Below are 17,257 nucleotides of genomic sequence, written 5' to 3' on the forward strand. Positions count from 1 at the left end.
GGGCTACGGCTACAGCGGCGGCGCGGAGGAGCAGAGCAGCGAGACGCGCGGCCAGAGCGGTGCAGCCGGGGGCAGCGAGAGGAGGGGGGGCGAGCTGGCCAGTGCGCCGCCGCACCAGCGAGATGAGCGGCCAGAGCGGCCCGGCCCAGCGCGGCCTCCGGTGGCTCCCGGCCCCCCCCCCCCCGTCCCCGTCACTCCACAGCCCGTGGAAACACGAGAAATCGCTTTATTTTGGCAAAATCCTTCTCCCCAGAAATGGGGGGGCGCGGAGGGAGCCGCAGCGGCCGGGGGGCGGGGGGACGAGGGCCCAACCTTGGCGGGGGGGGCGCAGGGACGGGGCCCGGGGGCTCTTCGGGTCCCCCTGGGGCTGGATTTGGGGTCCTTGTGGGCCAATACTTGGGGTCCCTGGGGGGCTGGATTCGGGGTCCCTGTGGGGCAATACTTGGGGTCCTTGTGGGCAGGGTTCGGGGTCCCTGTGGGGTGATACTTCGGGTCGCTGTGGGGCAGGATTTGGGGTCCCCCTGGGGCGATACTTGGGGTCCCCCCGGGGCAGGATTCGGGGTCCCCCTGGGGCAATACTTGGGGTCCCCCCGGGGCAGGATTTGGGGTCCCCCTCGGGCGATACTTGGGGGTCCCTGTGGGGCAGTATTTGGGGTCCCTGTGGGGCGATACTTGGGGTCCCTGTGGGGCAGGATTTGGGGTCCCCCTGGGGCAATACTTGGGGTCCCTGTGGGGCGATACTTGGGGTCCCCCGGGGCTGGATTCGGGGTCCCCCTGGGGCAATACTTGGGGGTCCCTGTGGGGCAGGATTTGGGGTCCCTGTGGGGCGATACTTGGGGTCCCTGTGGGGCAGGATTTGGGGTCCCCCTGGGGCAATACTTGGGGTCCCTGTGGGGCAATAGTTGGGTCCCCCCGGGGCAGGGTTCGGGGTCCCCGCGGGCGGGATGGGGTGGCCGTGGGGCAGGCGCCCCCCGCCGCAGGGGGCTACAAGTGCCGCCCCCCGCCCGTGTGCATGCTGAAGTACTCGGTGTAGCCGTTGTGGGCGTGGGGCGGGGGCGCCTGCAGCTGGGAGGGGGGGCCCTGGCCCTCGCCCCCCGCCCCGGCACTCTTTTGGGGGGCGCGGGGGGCCCCCAGATCCGTCGTGGTCACCACGCGCCCGGGGGGGGGTCCCCGCTCCGCCACCGGCGTCTCCTCCACCTGCTTCCGCGCCTGCTGGGGGGGCACAGAGACGCTTTCGGGGGGTCCCCTCCCACCCCCAGTGCCCGGCTGGTTTGGGGGGGTCCCCTCCACATGCTGGGACCCAGACGCTTTTGGGGGGTCCCCTCCCACCCCCAGTGCCCGGCTGGTTTGGGAGGGGTCCCCTCCCATCCCTGGAGCCCAGAGGGTTCTGGGGGATCCCCCCTCCCGTTCCTGGGATGCGGATGGTTTTGGGGGGGGTCCTCTCCCACCACTGTGACCCAGCTGGTTTTGGGGGGGCCCCTCCCGCCCCCCAGGAGCCGTCCGGCAGTGGGGGGGGGGGGCCCGACTCACGCCGGGTGATCCGCTGGGGCCGGGGGGGGGGATGGAGAAGAGCTCGGTGAAGTTGGGGACGGAGTCGCTGATGAAGGTGACGTTGCCGTAGCCGTGCCGGGGGGGGAACTTGGCGGCCGCCCCCCCCTCCGCGGAGCCGATCTGGGAGGTCCGCACGTGGTAGGGGAAGTTCTTGTTGGCGGCCGAGGGCCGCGTCATCACCTGGGGGGCACAGGGCAGGGGTGAGGGGGGTCCCCCCCGCCACGGGGCCCCCCCGGGGCTCACCAGGAAGACGGCGTGGGCGTAGAGGTGGATCCCCAGCTGGATCCCGTTGACGATCTTCTCCCGCGCCCACTTGGGGATCCCGAAGTTGGCGATCAGCGCCGTCACCGGCACCGCGAAGAACCTGTGGCGGCGGGAGGGGCCCTCGTGCAACGCCCGCGCGAGGCTCGGGCGAGCCCCCCGCGCCCGCGCCGGCCCTTCGCACGCCCGCCCCGTTGTGGGAGCCCCTGCGAGCCGCAGCCCCGTGCAAACCCCTGGCGTGCGAGGCCCGTGTGAGCCCCGGCCCTTTGCACGCTCGCCGGGTGTGCGAGCCCCGTGCAAAGCTGTCCTGGCGTGTGAGCGCTGTGCTAAACCGGCCCCTTAAAACCCATCCTGGTGCGCAAGCCCCGTGCAAATCCTATCCCCTTGCAAACGCTATCCCTGCACAAACTGCATCCCCGTGCAAACCCCGGCCCTTTGCACACCCATGCAGCTGTGCAAGCCCCGTGCACACCCCATCCCCGTGCACACCCCATCCCTGCGCACACCTATCCAGCCGTGCAAGCCCTCTGCAAACCTCGTCCCCGTGCAACCCCCAGCCCCGTGCAAACCCCGTCCCTTTGCACACCCATCCAGCCGTGCGAGCCCCGTGCAAACCCCGTCCCGCGCAATCCCCCACCCTTCGCACGCCTGTCCCGCCTCGCCTCCCCGTGCCAGTCCCGTCCCTTCGCCGCCTCCCGCTCCGCTTGCACCCCGTGCACACCCAGGCTGCCCCCCACCCTCGTGCAAGGCCCGTGCGAGGCGTGCGCTCACCAGAGGGTGTACGCGGCGAAGAAGGGCAGGTAGAAGGGCTGCTTCTCGGGGACCTGCTTGAGGGTGACCAGGACGGCGTAGCAGAACCAGAGGTAGGCAAGGAACTGCAGCCCGATCAGCCCGTAGCCGGCCGGCGACTCGTAGGTGTACAGCACCTGCGCGGGGTCGAAGAACTGCCCCCCCCCCCCCGAAATACCCCCCCGGGTCAGTGGGGCCAGGGGGCACCCGGCGGGGCAAGGGGGGGGCCGGGGAGGGGGGGGGGGCTCACCTCGGCCTCATAGGTGAGGAGGACGACGTGGGTGATGCTGTAGAGCGTCATGTAGACCGAGAGCCGGACTGAGCCCGCGTGGCTGATGCGGCCCCTGGGGGGGCACCGGCGGTGGGGGGGCAGCCCCGTAGCAGCCCCACAGCGGCCCCATGGCTGTGGCGGGCTCTGCCTCGGCGGCTTGGGGCTTCCCTGCGTCCCCAAAGCCACCCCACGGCTGTCCCCTGGGCCCCTATGGCCGCCCCACAGCTGTCCCCTGTGCCCTATAGCTGTCCCCTGTGCCCCACAGCCACCCCACGGCTGCCCCACAGCTGCCCCTGGTACCCTATAGCTGTCCCCTGTGCCCCACAGCCACCCCACGGCCGCCCCACGGCCGCCCCGGTACCTGGTGACGGTGAAGCCCTTGCCCAGGAGGATGAGCATGAGGAGGAAGATGAGGAAGCTGACGGAGAACAGCAGCTTGGCTGGGGGAGAGCAGAGCTTGCACCAGCGCGTGCCGGGGTGCCCCTGCGACGCCGCCCCGTGCCGGGGCCGTGCACGCCCGCCTGCGCACGAGGGGCCGCGCACGCACACCCACGCACGAGGAGCCGTGCAGCCCCCTCGTGCGTCGCACGAGGAGCCGTGCACGTGCCACCCACCCAGGATCTTGAGGCTGCCGCTGCCGACCCCGTCGCAGGCGTACTGGCCCCAGTAGACGCAGCAGAAGAGCAGGCTGAGGACTGGGGGGGGGCCGGGGGGGGGTGTGAGCGTGGGGACCCCGGCCCCCACACACACCCTGGCCTCCCCCGGCCCCCCCTCACCCTCCACGCCGGCGGCCGCCATGAACATCTTGTAGGTGGTGTGGAGCAGCTGCCGGCCCTTCAGCAGGTCTGGGGGGGCCGGGGGGGGCATCAGCACTGTGACCCCCCCCCCCGGCACGGCCCGCCCCAGCCCCCCCACTCACAGCCGAAGTAGCAGGAGACGAGGAAGATGAGGATGAAGATGAGGAGGAAGGTGATGTCCGTCTCCAGGATGCCTGGGGGGGGTGGGGGGGCGATTTACCCCCTGCGCATCCCCCATGAGCCCCCCAACACCGACCAGGGCACCCCACAGATACCCCCCGTCTCCCCTGCGCTGCAGCCCCCCCATTCCCACCCCCCCTGTGCTGCAGCCCCCCCACTTCCTCCCCTACATTGCAGTCCCCCATATCCCCCCCTGCACTGCAGCCCCCCATATCCCCCCTATTCCCCCCCCCCATGTTGCAACCCCCCTTGTACCGCCCCGCGTTGCACCCCCACATTCCCCCCACCCCCCGCACGTCCCCCCGGCTGAGGCCGCACCGAACTCATCGGCGGAGAAGTGCCGGGTCCAGAAGGATTTCCCGTTGGTCAGCACCATCTCGTACTCCAGCTCCAGCCCGTCGCCCTGGGGGGGTCGCGGCGTCAGGGGGGGCCTGGGCATGGCAAGGGGGGGGTCCGGGGGGGTACTCACCCCGCATTTGCTGAGGGCCACGTACCACCAGCGCTCGCGGACGGAGCGGAAGCTGCGGCCGCTGGCGCAGCTCAGGTACCGCACCGAGTCCTCCAGCAGCACCTGGGGGGAGAGCGTCAGCCCGGGACCCCCCCGGGACCCCCCCGGCACCCCCCGGCCCCTCCCCGGCCCCCCGGACCTGGCAGCCCGACCAGGCGTACTGGGTGGTGAGGTTGATGACCTGGTTGTTCTCGGGGCGGATCACCGACTCCTTGGCCAGGCAGTCCTGGGGGGCACAGTGTGGGCACGGACCCCCCCCAGCACCCAGACCCCCCCGGGCCTCCTGCACCCCGATGGAGCCGGAGCCCCCAGACCCCGGCGTACCCCCAGACCCCACCATAATCCCCCCAGACCACATTATAACCTCCCAGATCCCGATGCACCCCAATGCCTGCAGACCCCCTCTGCCCCCCAGACCCCTTATACCCCCCAGACCACAATAAACCCCCAGACTCTGATGACCCCAATCCCTGCACACCCCCTCTACTCCCCCAGACCCCCTATACCCCCCAGACCCCAATAAACCCCCCCAGACCCAAACACTCCCCAGACCCTGATGCACCCCAATCCCTGCAGACCCCCTATGCCCCCCAGACCCCAGTAGCCCCCTGGCCACCATCCCACCTTGTTGCCCTTCTTGTAGACGGCCGGCCATTGGGAGGGGTCGTCGAAGTAGAGCAGGATGTTCTCGCAGCACTTGGCCTGGGGGGGTCGGGGGGGTCAGCGGCGCGGGGGGACCCCGACATCGGGGCAGGCGTGAGCCCCCCACTCACCTCGGGGTATCGGAAGTGGAAATCGAGGCGCCCGTAGTCGGAGAGGAAGCAGAAGCGGGTCAGGAACACCCAGTCCTGGGGGGCAGCGGGCGGTCGGGGGGGGCCCAGTGTCCGGGACCCCCGGCCCTGCTCCCCTCCCCGCCCATCCCCAGGGGACCCAGGCGCCCGGGAGCCCCCTCTGCCCCCCAGGACTCCCCTGCTGCACCCCAGGGACCCCAGGGACCCCCCCAGCCCCGGGGACCCCCTCTCCACCCCCCCTCCCCAGGGGACCCAGGCGCCCGGGTGCCACCCGATCCGGCCGTGGCCATGGTGACACGGCGTCCCGGCAGGGCCCGGGCCCGGGGCCCCCACGGGGGACGGGGGGACACGGGGGGGGGGGTGCGGGGAGGGCACCCTCATCCCCAGGACCCCCTGCATCCCCGCCGTTGTCACGGCAACGGCCCTGCTCCAGGTTTCCACGGCAACGGCCGAGCGGGCCCGGGTGGGAGCCGGGGGGGGGGTCCCCGACCCCCACGGACCCCCAGAGCCGCCCCCCCCCCCGGCCCCACAGCCTCCCAGGACCCCCCCCAAGAGAAACGGGGGGCGGGTGCAAATGAGGGGTCGCGGTGCAAAACGGGGGGGGGGGTCCCGCTGCAAACCGGGAGGGGCGGCCCGGTGCAGACCGGGGAGGGGTCCCGGTGCAAAAGGGGGTCGCGGTGCCAACGAGGCCCCGATGCAAAGAGGGGAGGGGGGACCGCGGCGCAAAAGGGGGGGGGGTCGCCATGCAAAAAGGGGATCCCGGTGCAAAAGAGAGAAGGTCTGGGTGCACCCCGGGGAGGGGGCCCTGCGCAGAAAGGGGGTCCCGGTGCCAACCGGGGGGGTCCCGGTGCATGGCGGGGGTCCCCGCTCACCTCCTTGGTGCTGATGCGGCCCCGCACGTACTTGGCGCCGCCGCCCGCGGGCAGCAGCATCAGCAGCAGCGGCAGCAGCGGCAGCAGCGGCAGCAGCACCGGGGTCCCCCGGGGCTCCCCCGCGGGCCGCGGCCCCCCCGCGCCCCCCCGCCGCCGCCGCCGCCGCAGCCCCATCGCCCCCGGCCCGTGCGCGCTCCCGGGCGCGGCCCCGCCCCCCGGTACCGGCAGCGGCCCCGCCCCCGGCACAGGCCACGCCCCTCCCGGTGCCGGTACCGGCAGCGGCACAGGCCACGCCCCTCCCGGTACCGGCAGCGGCACCGCCCCCGGCACAGGCCACGCCCCCCCACCCCACCCCCCGGTACCGGCAGCGGCACCGGCAGCGAGGCAGCCCCGGGGGAGTCTGCCAGCACAGCACCCTCCTCCCAGTATCACCCAGTATCCCCCAGTATACACGCGCAGGCCTGTGCAGCACAGCGTCCTCCTCCCAGTATAACCCAGTATCCCCCAGTATAGACACGCAGGCCTGTGCAGCACAGTGCCCTCCTCCCAGTATCACCCAGTATCCCCCAGTATACACACGCAGGCCTGTGCAGCACAGCGCCCTCCTCCCAGTATCACCCAGTATAACACGGGCAGGCCTGTGAAGCACAGCATCCTCCTCCCAGTATAACCCAGTATCCCAGTGTAACCCAGTATCACCCAGTATCCCCCAGTATACACACGCAGGCCTGTGCAGTACAGCGCCCTCCTCCCAGTATAACCCAGCATCACCCAGTATACACACACAGGCCTGTGCAGCACAGCGCCCTCCTCCCAGTATCACCCAGTATAACACGGGCAGGCCTGTGAAGCACAGCATCCTCCTCCCAGTATAACCCAGTATCACCCAGTATCATCCAGTATAACCCAGTATCCCAGTATCACCCAGTATCATCCAGTATAACCCAGTATCCCAGTGTAACCCAGTATCACCCAGTATCCCCCAGTATACACACGCAGGCCTGTGCAGCACAGCGCCCTCCTCCCAGTATAACCCAGCATCACCCAGTATACACACACAGGCCTGTGCAGCACAGCGCCCTCCTCCCAGTATAACCCAGCATCACCCAGTATACACACACAGGCCTGTGCCGCACAGCGCCCTCCTCCCAGTATAACCCAGCATCACCCAGTATAACACCGTGCAACCCCGCACCCCTCCCACGCACCCCAGAGCTCTTCCTCCCAGTAGGGCCCGGTACAACCCAGCACCTCGCCCCAGCCCACCCGCTCAGCCCAGTACAGGGCCCTGGCCCCGTCCCAGTATGAACCCCAGTGCCCCAGTGCCCCCCCAACCCCCCACGGGGGAACCAAAACCGGGTGGGGGCCTGGGGGGGGGGGGGGAAGGGGAAGCGAGAGCAGCACGGGGGGACCAGGGGGGCACGGGGTGGGGGGCACGGGGCCGGGGGGCACGGGGACAGCCCTGTCGCCCGGGGGTCCGCAGGCCCCTGCGCACTGGGGAGGTGACCCAGACGTGTGGCCTCGTCCCCCCCAGCCCCCCCCCGGGACCCCTGTGCCCGGCCCGGGAGGGGCCACCCCCCGCCCACGTCACCGGGGAGGGGGCAGCAGTGACAAGAAGCGATACCCCACACTTCCCTTTTCTGCCCCGAAAAAGCGAGAACGCCTGAAGAGGAGGGGAGCTGGCACGGGGACGGCACGGTAGGACCCCAAAGAGCGGGGGGAGAGGGTCCCCAAACCCCCCCGTCCTGCCTGCAGCGGGGTCCCTGTCCCCACCCCCCCGTCCAAGCACCCCCGTCCCCATCGCCCCCCTCCTCTCCAGGGGGACCCGGCCGGCCGCCCCCGGGCGCGGGTCAGGATGCGTCCCCCCGTCCCGCCACCGCGCCGGCTGCCGCCGCTGCCGCCGCTGCCGCCGCCACTGCTGCTGCTGCTGCTGCTGCTGGCGGTGCCGGGGGGCTCAGCCTACGGCTTCCGCAACTGCATCCAGTCGCCCTGGGACCCCGGACTCTTCCGCTGCGTCCAGCGCTTCCTGGGGTCGGTGGCCGGCGCGGTGGATGACCTGCCACCGGCCGCCACCGCCCTCAACCTCTCCCACAACAGCCTCCACCGCCTGCCGCCCGCCGCCTTCGCCCGCCTGCCCCTCCTGCGGACCCTCGACCTGGCCTACAACCGCCTGGCCAGCATCGCCCCGGGGGCCTTCGCCGGGCTGGGGGCGCTGGCCACCCTCGACCTGTCCCACAACCGCCTGGCCGGGCTGGCCGAGGGCGCCTTCGCCGGGCTGGGCAACCTCTCCTCGCTGCGGCTGGACCGCAACCCGCTGGCCGGCCTGGCGCCCGGCGCCTTCCTGCCGCTGGCCAACCTGCGCTGCCTCTCCCTGCGGGGCGGCCGCCTGCCCGCCCTGGGGCCGGTGGCCCTGGCCGTCCGGCACCTGCCGCGGCTGCAGCTGCTGGACCTCTGCGGCAACAACCTGTCGGCGCTGGGGCCGGGGCCGCCGCTGCCGCCCTCGCTGCTCACCCTGCGCCTCTGCAACAACTCGCTGGGGGGGCTGGCCGGCGGGACCCCCGGGCTGCTGCCCGCCCTGCGGGCGCTCGACCTCTCCTACAACAACATCTCGGAGGCAGCGCCCTTCAGCCAGCTCCGCCTGCGCAACCTCAGCCGGCTGCGGCTAGCCGGCAACCCCCTGGACGTCTTCCAGCTGCTGGAGGTCTCGGACGTGCGCCCGCGCAGCCTGGACTTCTCGGGGCTGCAGCTGGGGCCCGGCGGGGCGGCCGAGGTGTGCCGGCGCCTGACGGGCCCCCGGCTGCGGCGCCTGCGGCTGCGCCGCAACGGCATCGGGACGCTGCCGGACGGGGCGCTGGCCGCCTGCCCGGCCGTGGGCACGCTGGACCTCTCCGGGAACCGGCTGCGGCGGCTGGGCTGCGTGGGGCGGCTGCTGGGGCCGAGGCAGCGGCAGGAGCTGGCGGGGCTGGTGGCGGAGCACAACCTGCTGCGCCGGCTGCCCTCCTGCCAGGCGGAGCCGGCGCTGCGCAGCCTGCGCAACGTCTCGCTCCGCTTCAACCGCATCCTGACGGTGGGGCCGCGGGCCTTCGCCTACGCGCCCTGCCTGCGGGCGCTGCGCCTCGACGTCAACGGCCTGGCGCGGCTGGACCGGCAGGCGCTGTGGGGGCTGCGGGAGCTGCGGGAGCTGCGGCTGGACAACAACCTGCTGACCGACCTCTACCCCGGCTCCTTCGCCGACCTGGGCCGGCTGCGCACCCTCAACCTGCGCAACAACCGCGTCTCCGTCCTCTTCCCCGGCGCCTTCGCCGGGCTGGCCCGGCTGCAGACGCTGGACCTGGGGGGCAACAACCTGCGGCACCTGGCGGCCGCCGCGCTGCGGGGGCTGGGCGAGCTGCGCCGCCTCTACCTGGACCGCAACCGGCTGCAGGAGGTGAGCGCCGAGGCCTTCCGCCCGGTGCAGGCCTCCCTGGGCGTGCTGGACCTGCGCGCCAACGCCCTGCGGTACATCAGCCAGCGCCCGCGCCAGCAGCCGCCCTTCCGGCACCTCCAGCGCCTCTACGACCTGAAGCTGCAGGCGCAGCAGCCCTACGGCCTGAGGATCATCCCCCACCGCTTCTTCCAGGGCCTGACCGCCCTCCGCTCCCTCTTCCTGGCCCAGAACTGGCTGCTGGCCATCCCCGCCGACGCCTTCGACGACCTGGCCCAGCTGCGCTACCTGACGCTGGCCGACAGCAGCGGCGGGATGGGCGACCTGCCCGCCGGCGTCTTCAAGAACCTGAGCAGCCTGCGCAGCCTGGACCTGGAGAACGCGGGGCTGCGCAGCCTGGGCCCCGAAGTCTTCGGCAACCTCAGCCGGCTGGAGCGGCTGGGGCTGGCCAAGAACGAGCTGCGCACCATCGACCAGCGCCTGGACGGCCAGCTGCCCGCCCTGCGCTACCTGGACCTGCGCAAGTGCCCGCTGAGCTGCGCCTGCGCCAACGCCTGGCTGCCGGACTGGCTGGGCCGCAGCCGGGTGCAGGTGGTCTACCTCTACAACTACAGCTGCGGCGGCGGCGGCGGCGGCGGCGGGCAGCCCGCCTACCTGCACAGCTTCGACACCCGCGTCTGCTTCCTGGACGTGGGGCTCTACCTCTTCGCCGGCACGGCCCCGGCCGTGCTGCTGCTGCTGGCGCTGCCGCTGCTGCACCACCGCGCCTACTGGCGCCTCCGGTACCACTTCTACCTGCTGCGCGCCTGGGCCAACGGGCGCTGGCGGCGGGAGGAGCGCCGCTACGCCTACGACAGCTTCGTCTCCTACAACTCGGCCGACGAGGGCTGGGTGCTGGGAGAGCTGGTCCCCGAGCTGGAGCGGGCTTCCCTGCGCCTCTGCCTGCACCACCGCGACTTCAGCCCGGGCAGGGCCATCATCGACAACATCGTCGACAGCATCTACAACAGCCGCAAGACGGTCTGCGTGCTCAGCCGCAGCTACCTGCGCAGCGAGTGGTGCTCCCTGGAGATCCAGCTGGCCAGCTACCGCCTCTTCGACGAGCTCAGGGACGTCCTGGTCCTCGTCTTCCTGGAGGCCATCCCCGACGCCGAGCTCTCCGCCTACCACCGCATGCGCCGGGTGCTGCTCAAGCGGACCTACCTGCGCTGGCCCCCCGAGCCCCAGGCCCAGCGGCTCTTCTGGGCCAAGCTGAAGCGTGCCCTCCGGAGCGGCTACGCCGCGGGCGAGGAGGAGGAGGAGGAGGAGGAGGAGGAGGAAGGCTGCGGGGAGAGCGGCAAGCTGCCCCAGGGCGGGCCCCCCCCGGTGTGAGCCGCGGACACCCCTTCTCCCGACCCCCGGCGACACCGGGGTCGCCTCCAGCGCGGCGCCGGCTGACGAAGCCGGGGCCGGCCGCGAGCGGAGGCGCTGGAAAGGGGAAATGGCTTTCGGCCGGGTGCCCCAAACCCGCCGGTTCCCCTCTGAGCGCCGGGAAACAGCCCCGGAAGGGCTTTTCTCACCCCAAACCACCAGCCACGCTTCCCTTCCTGGGCGCGTCCAGCCCCGACCCTGCGGCTCCTCTCGCCGTGGGGCCGCGGCGGCGGGGGGCTCCCGGGGGGGTTTGGGGGTGCCCGGAGGGAACAGCGGTGACACCGTGGTCGAGGGAAACAGCCTTTATTGCGCCGTGGGGCGCCCCGAGAACGCGAGGGCCCCCGCCTCAGTACAGCCCGGCGCAGGGGCAGCCCCAGGTCTCGGGGCTGGGCAGGGGGGAGCCGTCCCGCTCCAGCACCTCCGAGGGGGGGAAGCAGGAGAGGGGCAGGCGCCGGAGCGCCCGCAGCCAGCCCGGCTCCCCCTGGCCCCGCCGGCGCCCCGGCTCCGGCGCGTCCCACCAGTCCTCCCAGTCCCGCCGCCGGCGGCTTTCTGGGGGGGCTCCGTGCCCCAGCGACCGCTGCCAGCAGCAGGTGCCGGGGCTTGGGGGTGCCGACGGCCGCCTGAGGCGGCGGGAGCCATGCCGGAGCGGGTCGTGCCGGAGCGGGTCGTGCCGGCGTGGGTGGTGGCGGCAGCATGGTGTGTGGCCCTCAGCGTAAGGCCAGCCCGGCACGAAGCCCGGCTGGCACGAAGCCTCTGGACTCCAGGCGTCGGGGGTCTGGGGGTCCGGGTTGGCCCCGCGGCACAGGTCCGGGCACCGGGGAGCAAACAGCGTGGCAAAGGAGCGGCGGGGTGGATGGCGATGCCGTGGTGTGACCGGGCTGAAAGCCGGCGGGGCGATGGGCGGCCAGCGGCTCCAGCTGCAGCCCTCGCCGGCGTCCTCCCCAAAAGCCGCCGGGGTGGGCTGCGGGCCGGTGCGGGGCCGCGCGCAGGAGGGACCCCCACAGGTGCAGCCGGGGGGGAAGCGGGTGGGGGGGGAGCCGGGCAGGAGCCCGCCGTGGGGCAGGGAGCCCTCATGCCGGCAGGGATCCCCCCAGGACGGCGTCCTCTCTCCGCGGGGCTGGAACAGCGGGGCCGGGCTGTCGGGGCGCGGGTCGTCCTCCTCGCCCGAGGTCCAGGAGAAGGGGGTCTGCGGGGAGGCGGCGGGTCAATAAACCCCCCGGGGGTCCCCCGAGGCCGTCACCCCGCTTTCGGACTCACCTCTCTCTTCTTTCCGTCGCCTCCGAAAATGGGGCTGGGGGTGCCCGGCCCGGCAGGGTAGGTCGGGGTCTGCCGGGGAAGAACGTGGGGCTGCAGCCGGTGAAGGGGCGGGAGGGAGAGGACGTCCCCGTTTCAGGGAGGAAAGGCGGGTTTTGGGGCACTCACCCTATTCACGATGCCTTGCAGGGGGCCGGGGGTGCTGCTGTAGGGAGGCGTCGGGTCCCAGCTCCGTTTCTGCTCCCCAAAATCACCCTGCTCTGCGCTCCCGCTCAGCTCCCGCTCGGGGGTCCGGGGGCTCCAGCGACCTGCGAGGGGTGATACGGCTGAGATTCGGGGGGGGAACCACCCCCAGCCCCCCCACCGGGCTGCCGTACCTGGGGGCGTGGCGTCGGCCCCCCGATTCCGGTGGGCCAGGAGGACGGAGAGGTCGGGCAGGGTCCGGTGGCGGCGGAGCAGGGCGGCCAGGACGGCCCGGCGCCGCTCACCCACCAGATCGCGCCCCGGGAAGGCGCGGGTGCCCCCCAGGAGGGCGCAGAGCTGGCCGGCCAGCTCCCGCGGGGGCGGCTCCATGGAGACCCCCTTCTCCCCCTCGCTTCGGGGCGCCTGGGGGCGGCTCGGCGGCGGCTGCTCCGCGGGGTGGGGGTCTCCCTCGGGTGCTGCGGAGGGGCCCCCCAGGAGCGGGGTTTCGCTGGGGGGGGCCGCGTCCTGCCCAGGGCCGGGGCTCAGCAGCCGCTCGACGTCGACCGACTTCACCTCCCGGTTGAACATGCCCCGGTGCTGGCACAGGCGGTTCTGGCTGATGACGACGGTTTTGGGGGCTGGGAGGGGGCTGGCGGGGGGGCGACCCCCCCACGGGGGTGGCAGCCTGCGGGGCGGGGGTCCGGCCCCCCGCCACCCCCCGCCGGGGACCTTCCTGCCAAATTTGGCGGAGTCGCGCTCCCGCTTGGTTTTCCGGCGCTTGACGCGGCCAGGTCCGGGCCCGGTGGGGTGAGGGTCCCCCCGCGGGCGGGGGTCCCCTGCATCCCTGACGTCCCCTCTGCCGCTGCGGTGGCTCATGGCACCGGCTGCCAACGGGGAAAACAGGAAAAAAAGGGTCTTTTTTAGCAAAGGGTGGGCGGAGTGGGGGAGAAGCGCCCAGCAGGCGCCGAGGGTGGAGGTCTGGGGGCACCCTGTTAATGATGACCCCCCTCACGGCCCCCATTTCCCCCCCAGTATCCCCAGCACCCCCATTTCCCCCTCAACCCCTCCCAATATCCTCAGGCACCCCTCAAGGGGCCCCCATTTCCCCCCGCTTCCCCCTCAGAACCCCCCAAATCCCCAATTCCCCCTCAAGGTCTCCCCATCAGACCCCCCCAGCACCCCCATTTTCCCTGAGGCCCCCCCCAAGGGCCCCTCATTCCCCCCCAGGGACCCCCCAGTATCCCCAGCACGCCCATTTCCCCCTCAGGTCACCCCAATATCCCCAAGGCCCCCTCAGGGGCCCCCATCTTCCCCTCAGGCCCCCGCAATATCCCCAGGGCCCCCTCACGGGCCCCCATGTCTCCCTCACACCCCCCGGTATCCCCAGGGCCCCTCATTCCCCCAGGACCGCCCGGAGACCCCCGTTCCCCCCAGTGCCCCCCAGTATCGCCAGTGCCCCCCCACCTCCGACCGCTGCCAACGGCCCCACAGGCCCCGCCCACCGGCGAGAGGGGCGGGGACTGAGGGCGGTGCGCGGCGGGGCCGCGCCTCGCGCCCCGGGCGTTGGAAAGCAGCCGCCGGAGCGCGTGAGCCCCGGGGGCGTTTGCCTTTCCCGCGCTGCCCGCGGATTGGCCCGCCGCCTCGAGGCGCCGGCCGCTGATTGGCTGGGGGCGCGGTGGCGGGCGGGGCTCGCACAGCGGGAGAGGAGCCGCAGCCCTGAGGTAAACGGCGGGATTGGGCTGAGGGGACACTGAGCCCACAGGGACGCTGGGTTGAGGGGACACTGAGCCCACAGGGACCCGGGCTGAGGGGACACTGAGCCCACAGGGACGCTGGGTTGAGGGGACACTGAGCCCACCGGGACCCGGGCTGATGGGACACTGAGCCCACAGGGACCTGGGCTGAGGGGACACTGAGCCCACAGGGACGGGGGGCTGAGGGGACACTGAGCCCACAGGGACCCCGGGCTGAGGGGACACTGAGCCCACAGGGACATAGTGCTGTGGGGACAGTGAGCCCAACCGGGACGGGGGGCTGAGGGGACACTGAGCCCACTGGGACATAGTCCTGAGGGGACAGTGAGCCCACAGGGACCCGGGCTGAGGGGACACTGAGCCCACAGGGACCCTGGGCTGAGGGGACACTGAGCCCACAGGGACCCGGGCTGAGGGGACACTGAGCCCACAGGGACGCTGGGTTGAGGGGACACTGAGCCCACCGGGACCCGGGCTGAGGGGACACTGAGCCCACAGGGACCTGGGCTGAGGGGACACTGAGCCCACAGGGACGGGGGGCTGAGGGGACACTGAGCCCACAGGGACATAGTGCTGTGGGGACAGTGAGCCCAACCGGGACGGGGGGCTGAGGGGACACTGAGACCACTGGGACATAGTCCTGAGGGGACAGTGAGCCCACAGGGACCCGGGCTGAGGGGACACTGAGCCCACTGGGACCCGGGCTGAGGGGACACTGAGCCCACCGGGACGTAGTCTTGAGGGGACAGTGAGCCCAGAGGGACACGGGGCTGAGGGGACACTGAGCCCACAGGTACCTGGGCTGAGGGGACACTGAGCCGAGAAAGACCTGGGTTGAGGGGACCGTCATCCCAGAGCTGAGTGGACTGTCACCGGGCACAGCCCTGCACCCAGGACCCCCCGCCAGGCCCCGGTGCCACAGAGGCCCCTCGGATGCAGAGCGCCCCGCCAGCCCCGGTGCTCAGGGCACCTGCCCCGAGCCGAGGGAAGGCGAGGAGCCGCGGTGGGAGGGAGACGGCTTCGTGCAGGGGACGGGAGCACCGACCCCCCCGAGACGGCCAAGCCGCGCCGAGGGGGGAGCACGGCCCGCGCCCCGGCGCGCTGCTCCCCGCCGCCCGGCAGCAGGAGCCCCCCCGGCTGCCGCCACGCTGCGCCGCGGCCTGCGGCGGGCCGGCAGGAAGCGGAGGAAGCTTCACGCTCGCTGCCTCTCCCGCGCTCTGTTTATCCTCCCGACGAACGCTTCATTAATCCCTCCGCCGGCGCGGCTGGGGCGGGGGGAGGCGGCGGGGGCAGCGGTTTCCCTGGGTGTGGAGCACGGCCCCCCAACATCCCACAGACCCCGGCCGGCAGCTCGTTAGCTTTATTGGGGGGGGAGGGTCGTGACCCCCCGGAGGGCGGGGCGTGCCGAGCAAACCTCGTGCTAACGAAGCGAAGCCTTGAGGAGCGGGGGGGGGGGGGGCGCGGGGGCGAGGGTCCGGCGGGACCCCCGCCCCTCAGGGCTTCTCCAGCTGCGCGTCGGCGGCGTGGAGGCTGCCCACGTCCTGGTAGGTGGGCTGCAGCCCCCGCGAGATGTCCTCGTACATGGAGCACTCGTCCAGGTTGAGCCCCTGGGGAGGGGGAGGGGGCGGGGGGCTCAGGCCGGTGGGCGCCAGCCCCCTCCCCGCCCCCCCGGCGGGCGCAGGGTCCCGGGCTCACCTCGTAGAGGTTCTCCTCCTCGTAGGCGCTCTTCTTCATCTGCAGCAGCCGCTCGTTGGCCCACCGCTTCTGCGGCCGCGGGGCAGAGGCAGAGTTAGGCAGGGCAGGGGCTCCCCCAGCCCCCCCCCCGCCCCCCCAGCCCCCCGCGCGCCCCCTCACCCTGAAGAGGAGGAAGAGGCTGGGCCCCACGGCACAGAGCAGCAGCAGGACGCCCTCGGCCGTGATGATCCGGTTCTTGGTGGACTCCTTGATGTTGAGGAAGGGCACAGCCATAGGGTCTGCCGTGGGAGGAGGGTGGGGGTCAGCCCCGGCCCCCTGCACGCCCCCCCACGCCCCGCGCCCCCCGGCACTCACCGCGCACCCGCAGGAAGGTGCCGCAGGACTGCCCGACGGCGCGGCCGGCCTCCACCCGGCAGTAGTAGAGGCCGCTGTCGTTGTGCGCGAGGCGGAGGAAGGTGAGGGTGGCGCGGCCCTCCTCTTGCCGCAGCTGGCGGCCGTGCTGGCTGGTCTTGACCAGGGCGTAGCGGTGGGTGCAGTTGTAGGAGCACACCTGGTACCAGGTCACCCGGGCGTTGCCGGGGGCCTGGAAGAGGCACTCCAGGCTGAGGTGGTCCCCCACGGTGGCGGTGCGGGACGTGGGGCCGGCCTCCACCGTCACCACCTCGGCATCGGCCCCGGGGGAGCAGCAGGCCGCCGTGCTGCCGTTGCTCTCCACGGTCAGGGGGCTTGGGGACAGCCGGGAGGGGGACAGCGGCGGCGGCACCGTGCACTCGCCCCCCCGGCACGTCACGGTGAACACCCAGCAGAGGTGCCCTGTGGGTGGCAACAGGGGTCACCGCGGCCCCCCGAGCCCCCGGCGTGGGGGCGAGGGTCCCGCCCTGCCCCGCCCCGACACCCCCAGTCCTGGGCCGGTTTCGGTTCCTCCGCCGGGCGCTGTTGACAGGAAGCGCCGGGGCCAGGCCGGGCTGTTCTGGCGTGTCTCGGGGGACACGCTGGCAAACGGGGGTCCGTGGGGTCCGCTGCCTTTCGGGGTGCCGCACCAACCCCCTCCGGCTGGCCGCCCTGCGGGGGTCACCGCTGCCGCGGGGCGTGCAGGGAACCGGCGCGGTTCCCCCCATGAGAGGTGTGCGGCGGGGGGATACGTGGGACCCCCCCACCCGTGCGCCCGTACCCCGAGCCCCCCGTCCCACCGTGGTCCCGCGCCCCCTCCCTGCCGGCCCCTACCTGGGAGGAGGCAGAGGAGGAAGGGGAGCGGGGAGCCCCGTTTTGGGGGAGCGCCCGCCATGCCGCTGCCGCCGTCTGCACCGGGCCCCGCCGCAGGAGATGCGCCCCGGTGCCCGCGCCCGCCCTCCTGGGGGGCTGTGGCAGGCGTGGCGCGCAGCGGGGTGGGCCCCACGGCGTCGTCCCCAGCCCCACCCCAGCGTCACCCCGCAGCCCGCCCCAGAGACGGGGGGTCTGCGGGGTCACCCGTGGGACCTGGCGGGGGGGTGGGCAGGTCTGGGGTGCGGGGGGTGTGG

General features: G+C 72.8%; 4 protein-coding genes across 12 annotated transcripts; 1 reads left to right on the top strand and 3 right to left on the bottom strand.

Moving 5' to 3' along the window:
- Positions 1–220: 220 nt before the first annotated feature.
- Positions 221–6,227, bottom strand: TMEM145 (transmembrane protein 145). Of its 9 annotated transcripts, none has more exons than XR_012773622.1 (17): positions 6,021–6,227; positions 5,131–5,205; positions 4,982–5,059; positions 4,497–4,583; positions 4,319–4,420; positions 4,168–4,252; positions 3,792–3,863; positions 3,649–3,717; positions 3,487–3,567; positions 3,234–3,312; positions 2,852–2,945; positions 2,584–2,756; positions 1,795–1,915; positions 1,531–1,731; positions 905–1,212; positions 808–836; positions 221–462 (listed from the first exon to the last, which is right to left on the bottom strand). XR_012773622.1 is itself a non-coding variant. In XM_075489383.1 (15 exons), the coding sequence occupies exons 1-15, from the start codon at positions 6,192–6,194 to the stop codon at positions 985–987; spliced, it is 1,662 nt and encodes a 553-aa protein (XP_075345498.1). In that variant the 5' UTR covers positions 6,195–6,227; the 3' UTR covers positions 473–984. The 9 variants fall into 9 exon arrangements, 5 of the variants coding, with proteins under 5 accessions (XP_075345498.1, XP_075345497.1, XP_075345496.1 ...); XR_012773621.1 differs by having other exon boundaries at positions 221–441; positions 742–836; XR_012773619.1 differs by having other exon boundaries at positions 221–441; positions 742–1,212.
- A 1,648-nt stretch (positions 6,228–7,875) lies between these two features.
- Positions 7,876–10,959, top strand: LOC142403182 (uncharacterized). Its single transcript, XM_075489367.1, has one exon. The coding sequence runs from the start codon at positions 7,876–7,878 to the stop codon at positions 10,813–10,815; it is 2,940 nt and encodes a 979-aa protein (XP_075345482.1). The 3' UTR covers positions 10,816–10,959.
- Positions 10,960–11,147: 188 nt separating this feature from the next.
- Positions 11,148–15,574, bottom strand: PRR19 (proline rich 19). The gene is made up of 5 exons (XM_075489380.1): positions 15,460–15,574; positions 12,486–13,175; positions 12,277–12,416; positions 12,112–12,180; positions 11,148–12,040 (listed from the first exon to the last, which is right to left on the bottom strand). Exons 2-5 carry the CDS (start codon positions 13,165–13,167, stop codon positions 11,201–11,203), a joined length of 1,731 nt encoding a protein of 576 aa, XP_075345495.1. The 5' UTR covers positions 13,168–13,175; positions 15,460–15,574; the 3' UTR covers positions 11,148–11,200.
- Positions 15,391–17,153, bottom strand: CD79A (CD79a molecule). Its single transcript, XM_075489386.1, has 5 exons — positions 16,965–17,153; positions 16,095–16,553; positions 15,900–16,018; positions 15,741–15,809; positions 15,391–15,652 (listed from the first exon to the last, which is right to left on the bottom strand). Exons 1-5 carry the CDS (start codon positions 17,023–17,025, stop codon positions 15,539–15,541), a joined length of 822 nt encoding a protein of 273 aa, XP_075345501.1. The 5' UTR covers positions 17,026–17,153; the 3' UTR covers positions 15,391–15,538.
- Positions 17,154–17,257: the final 104 nt, after the last annotated feature.

This window comes from Mycteria americana, unplaced genomic scaffold (genome assembly GCF_035582795.1).
Source record: "Mycteria americana isolate JAX WOST 10 ecotype Jacksonville Zoo and Gardens unplaced genomic scaffold, USCA_MyAme_1.0 Scaffold_131, whole genome shotgun sequence".
Taxonomy (NCBI): domain Eukaryota; kingdom Metazoa; phylum Chordata; class Aves; order Ciconiiformes; family Ciconiidae; genus Mycteria; species Mycteria americana.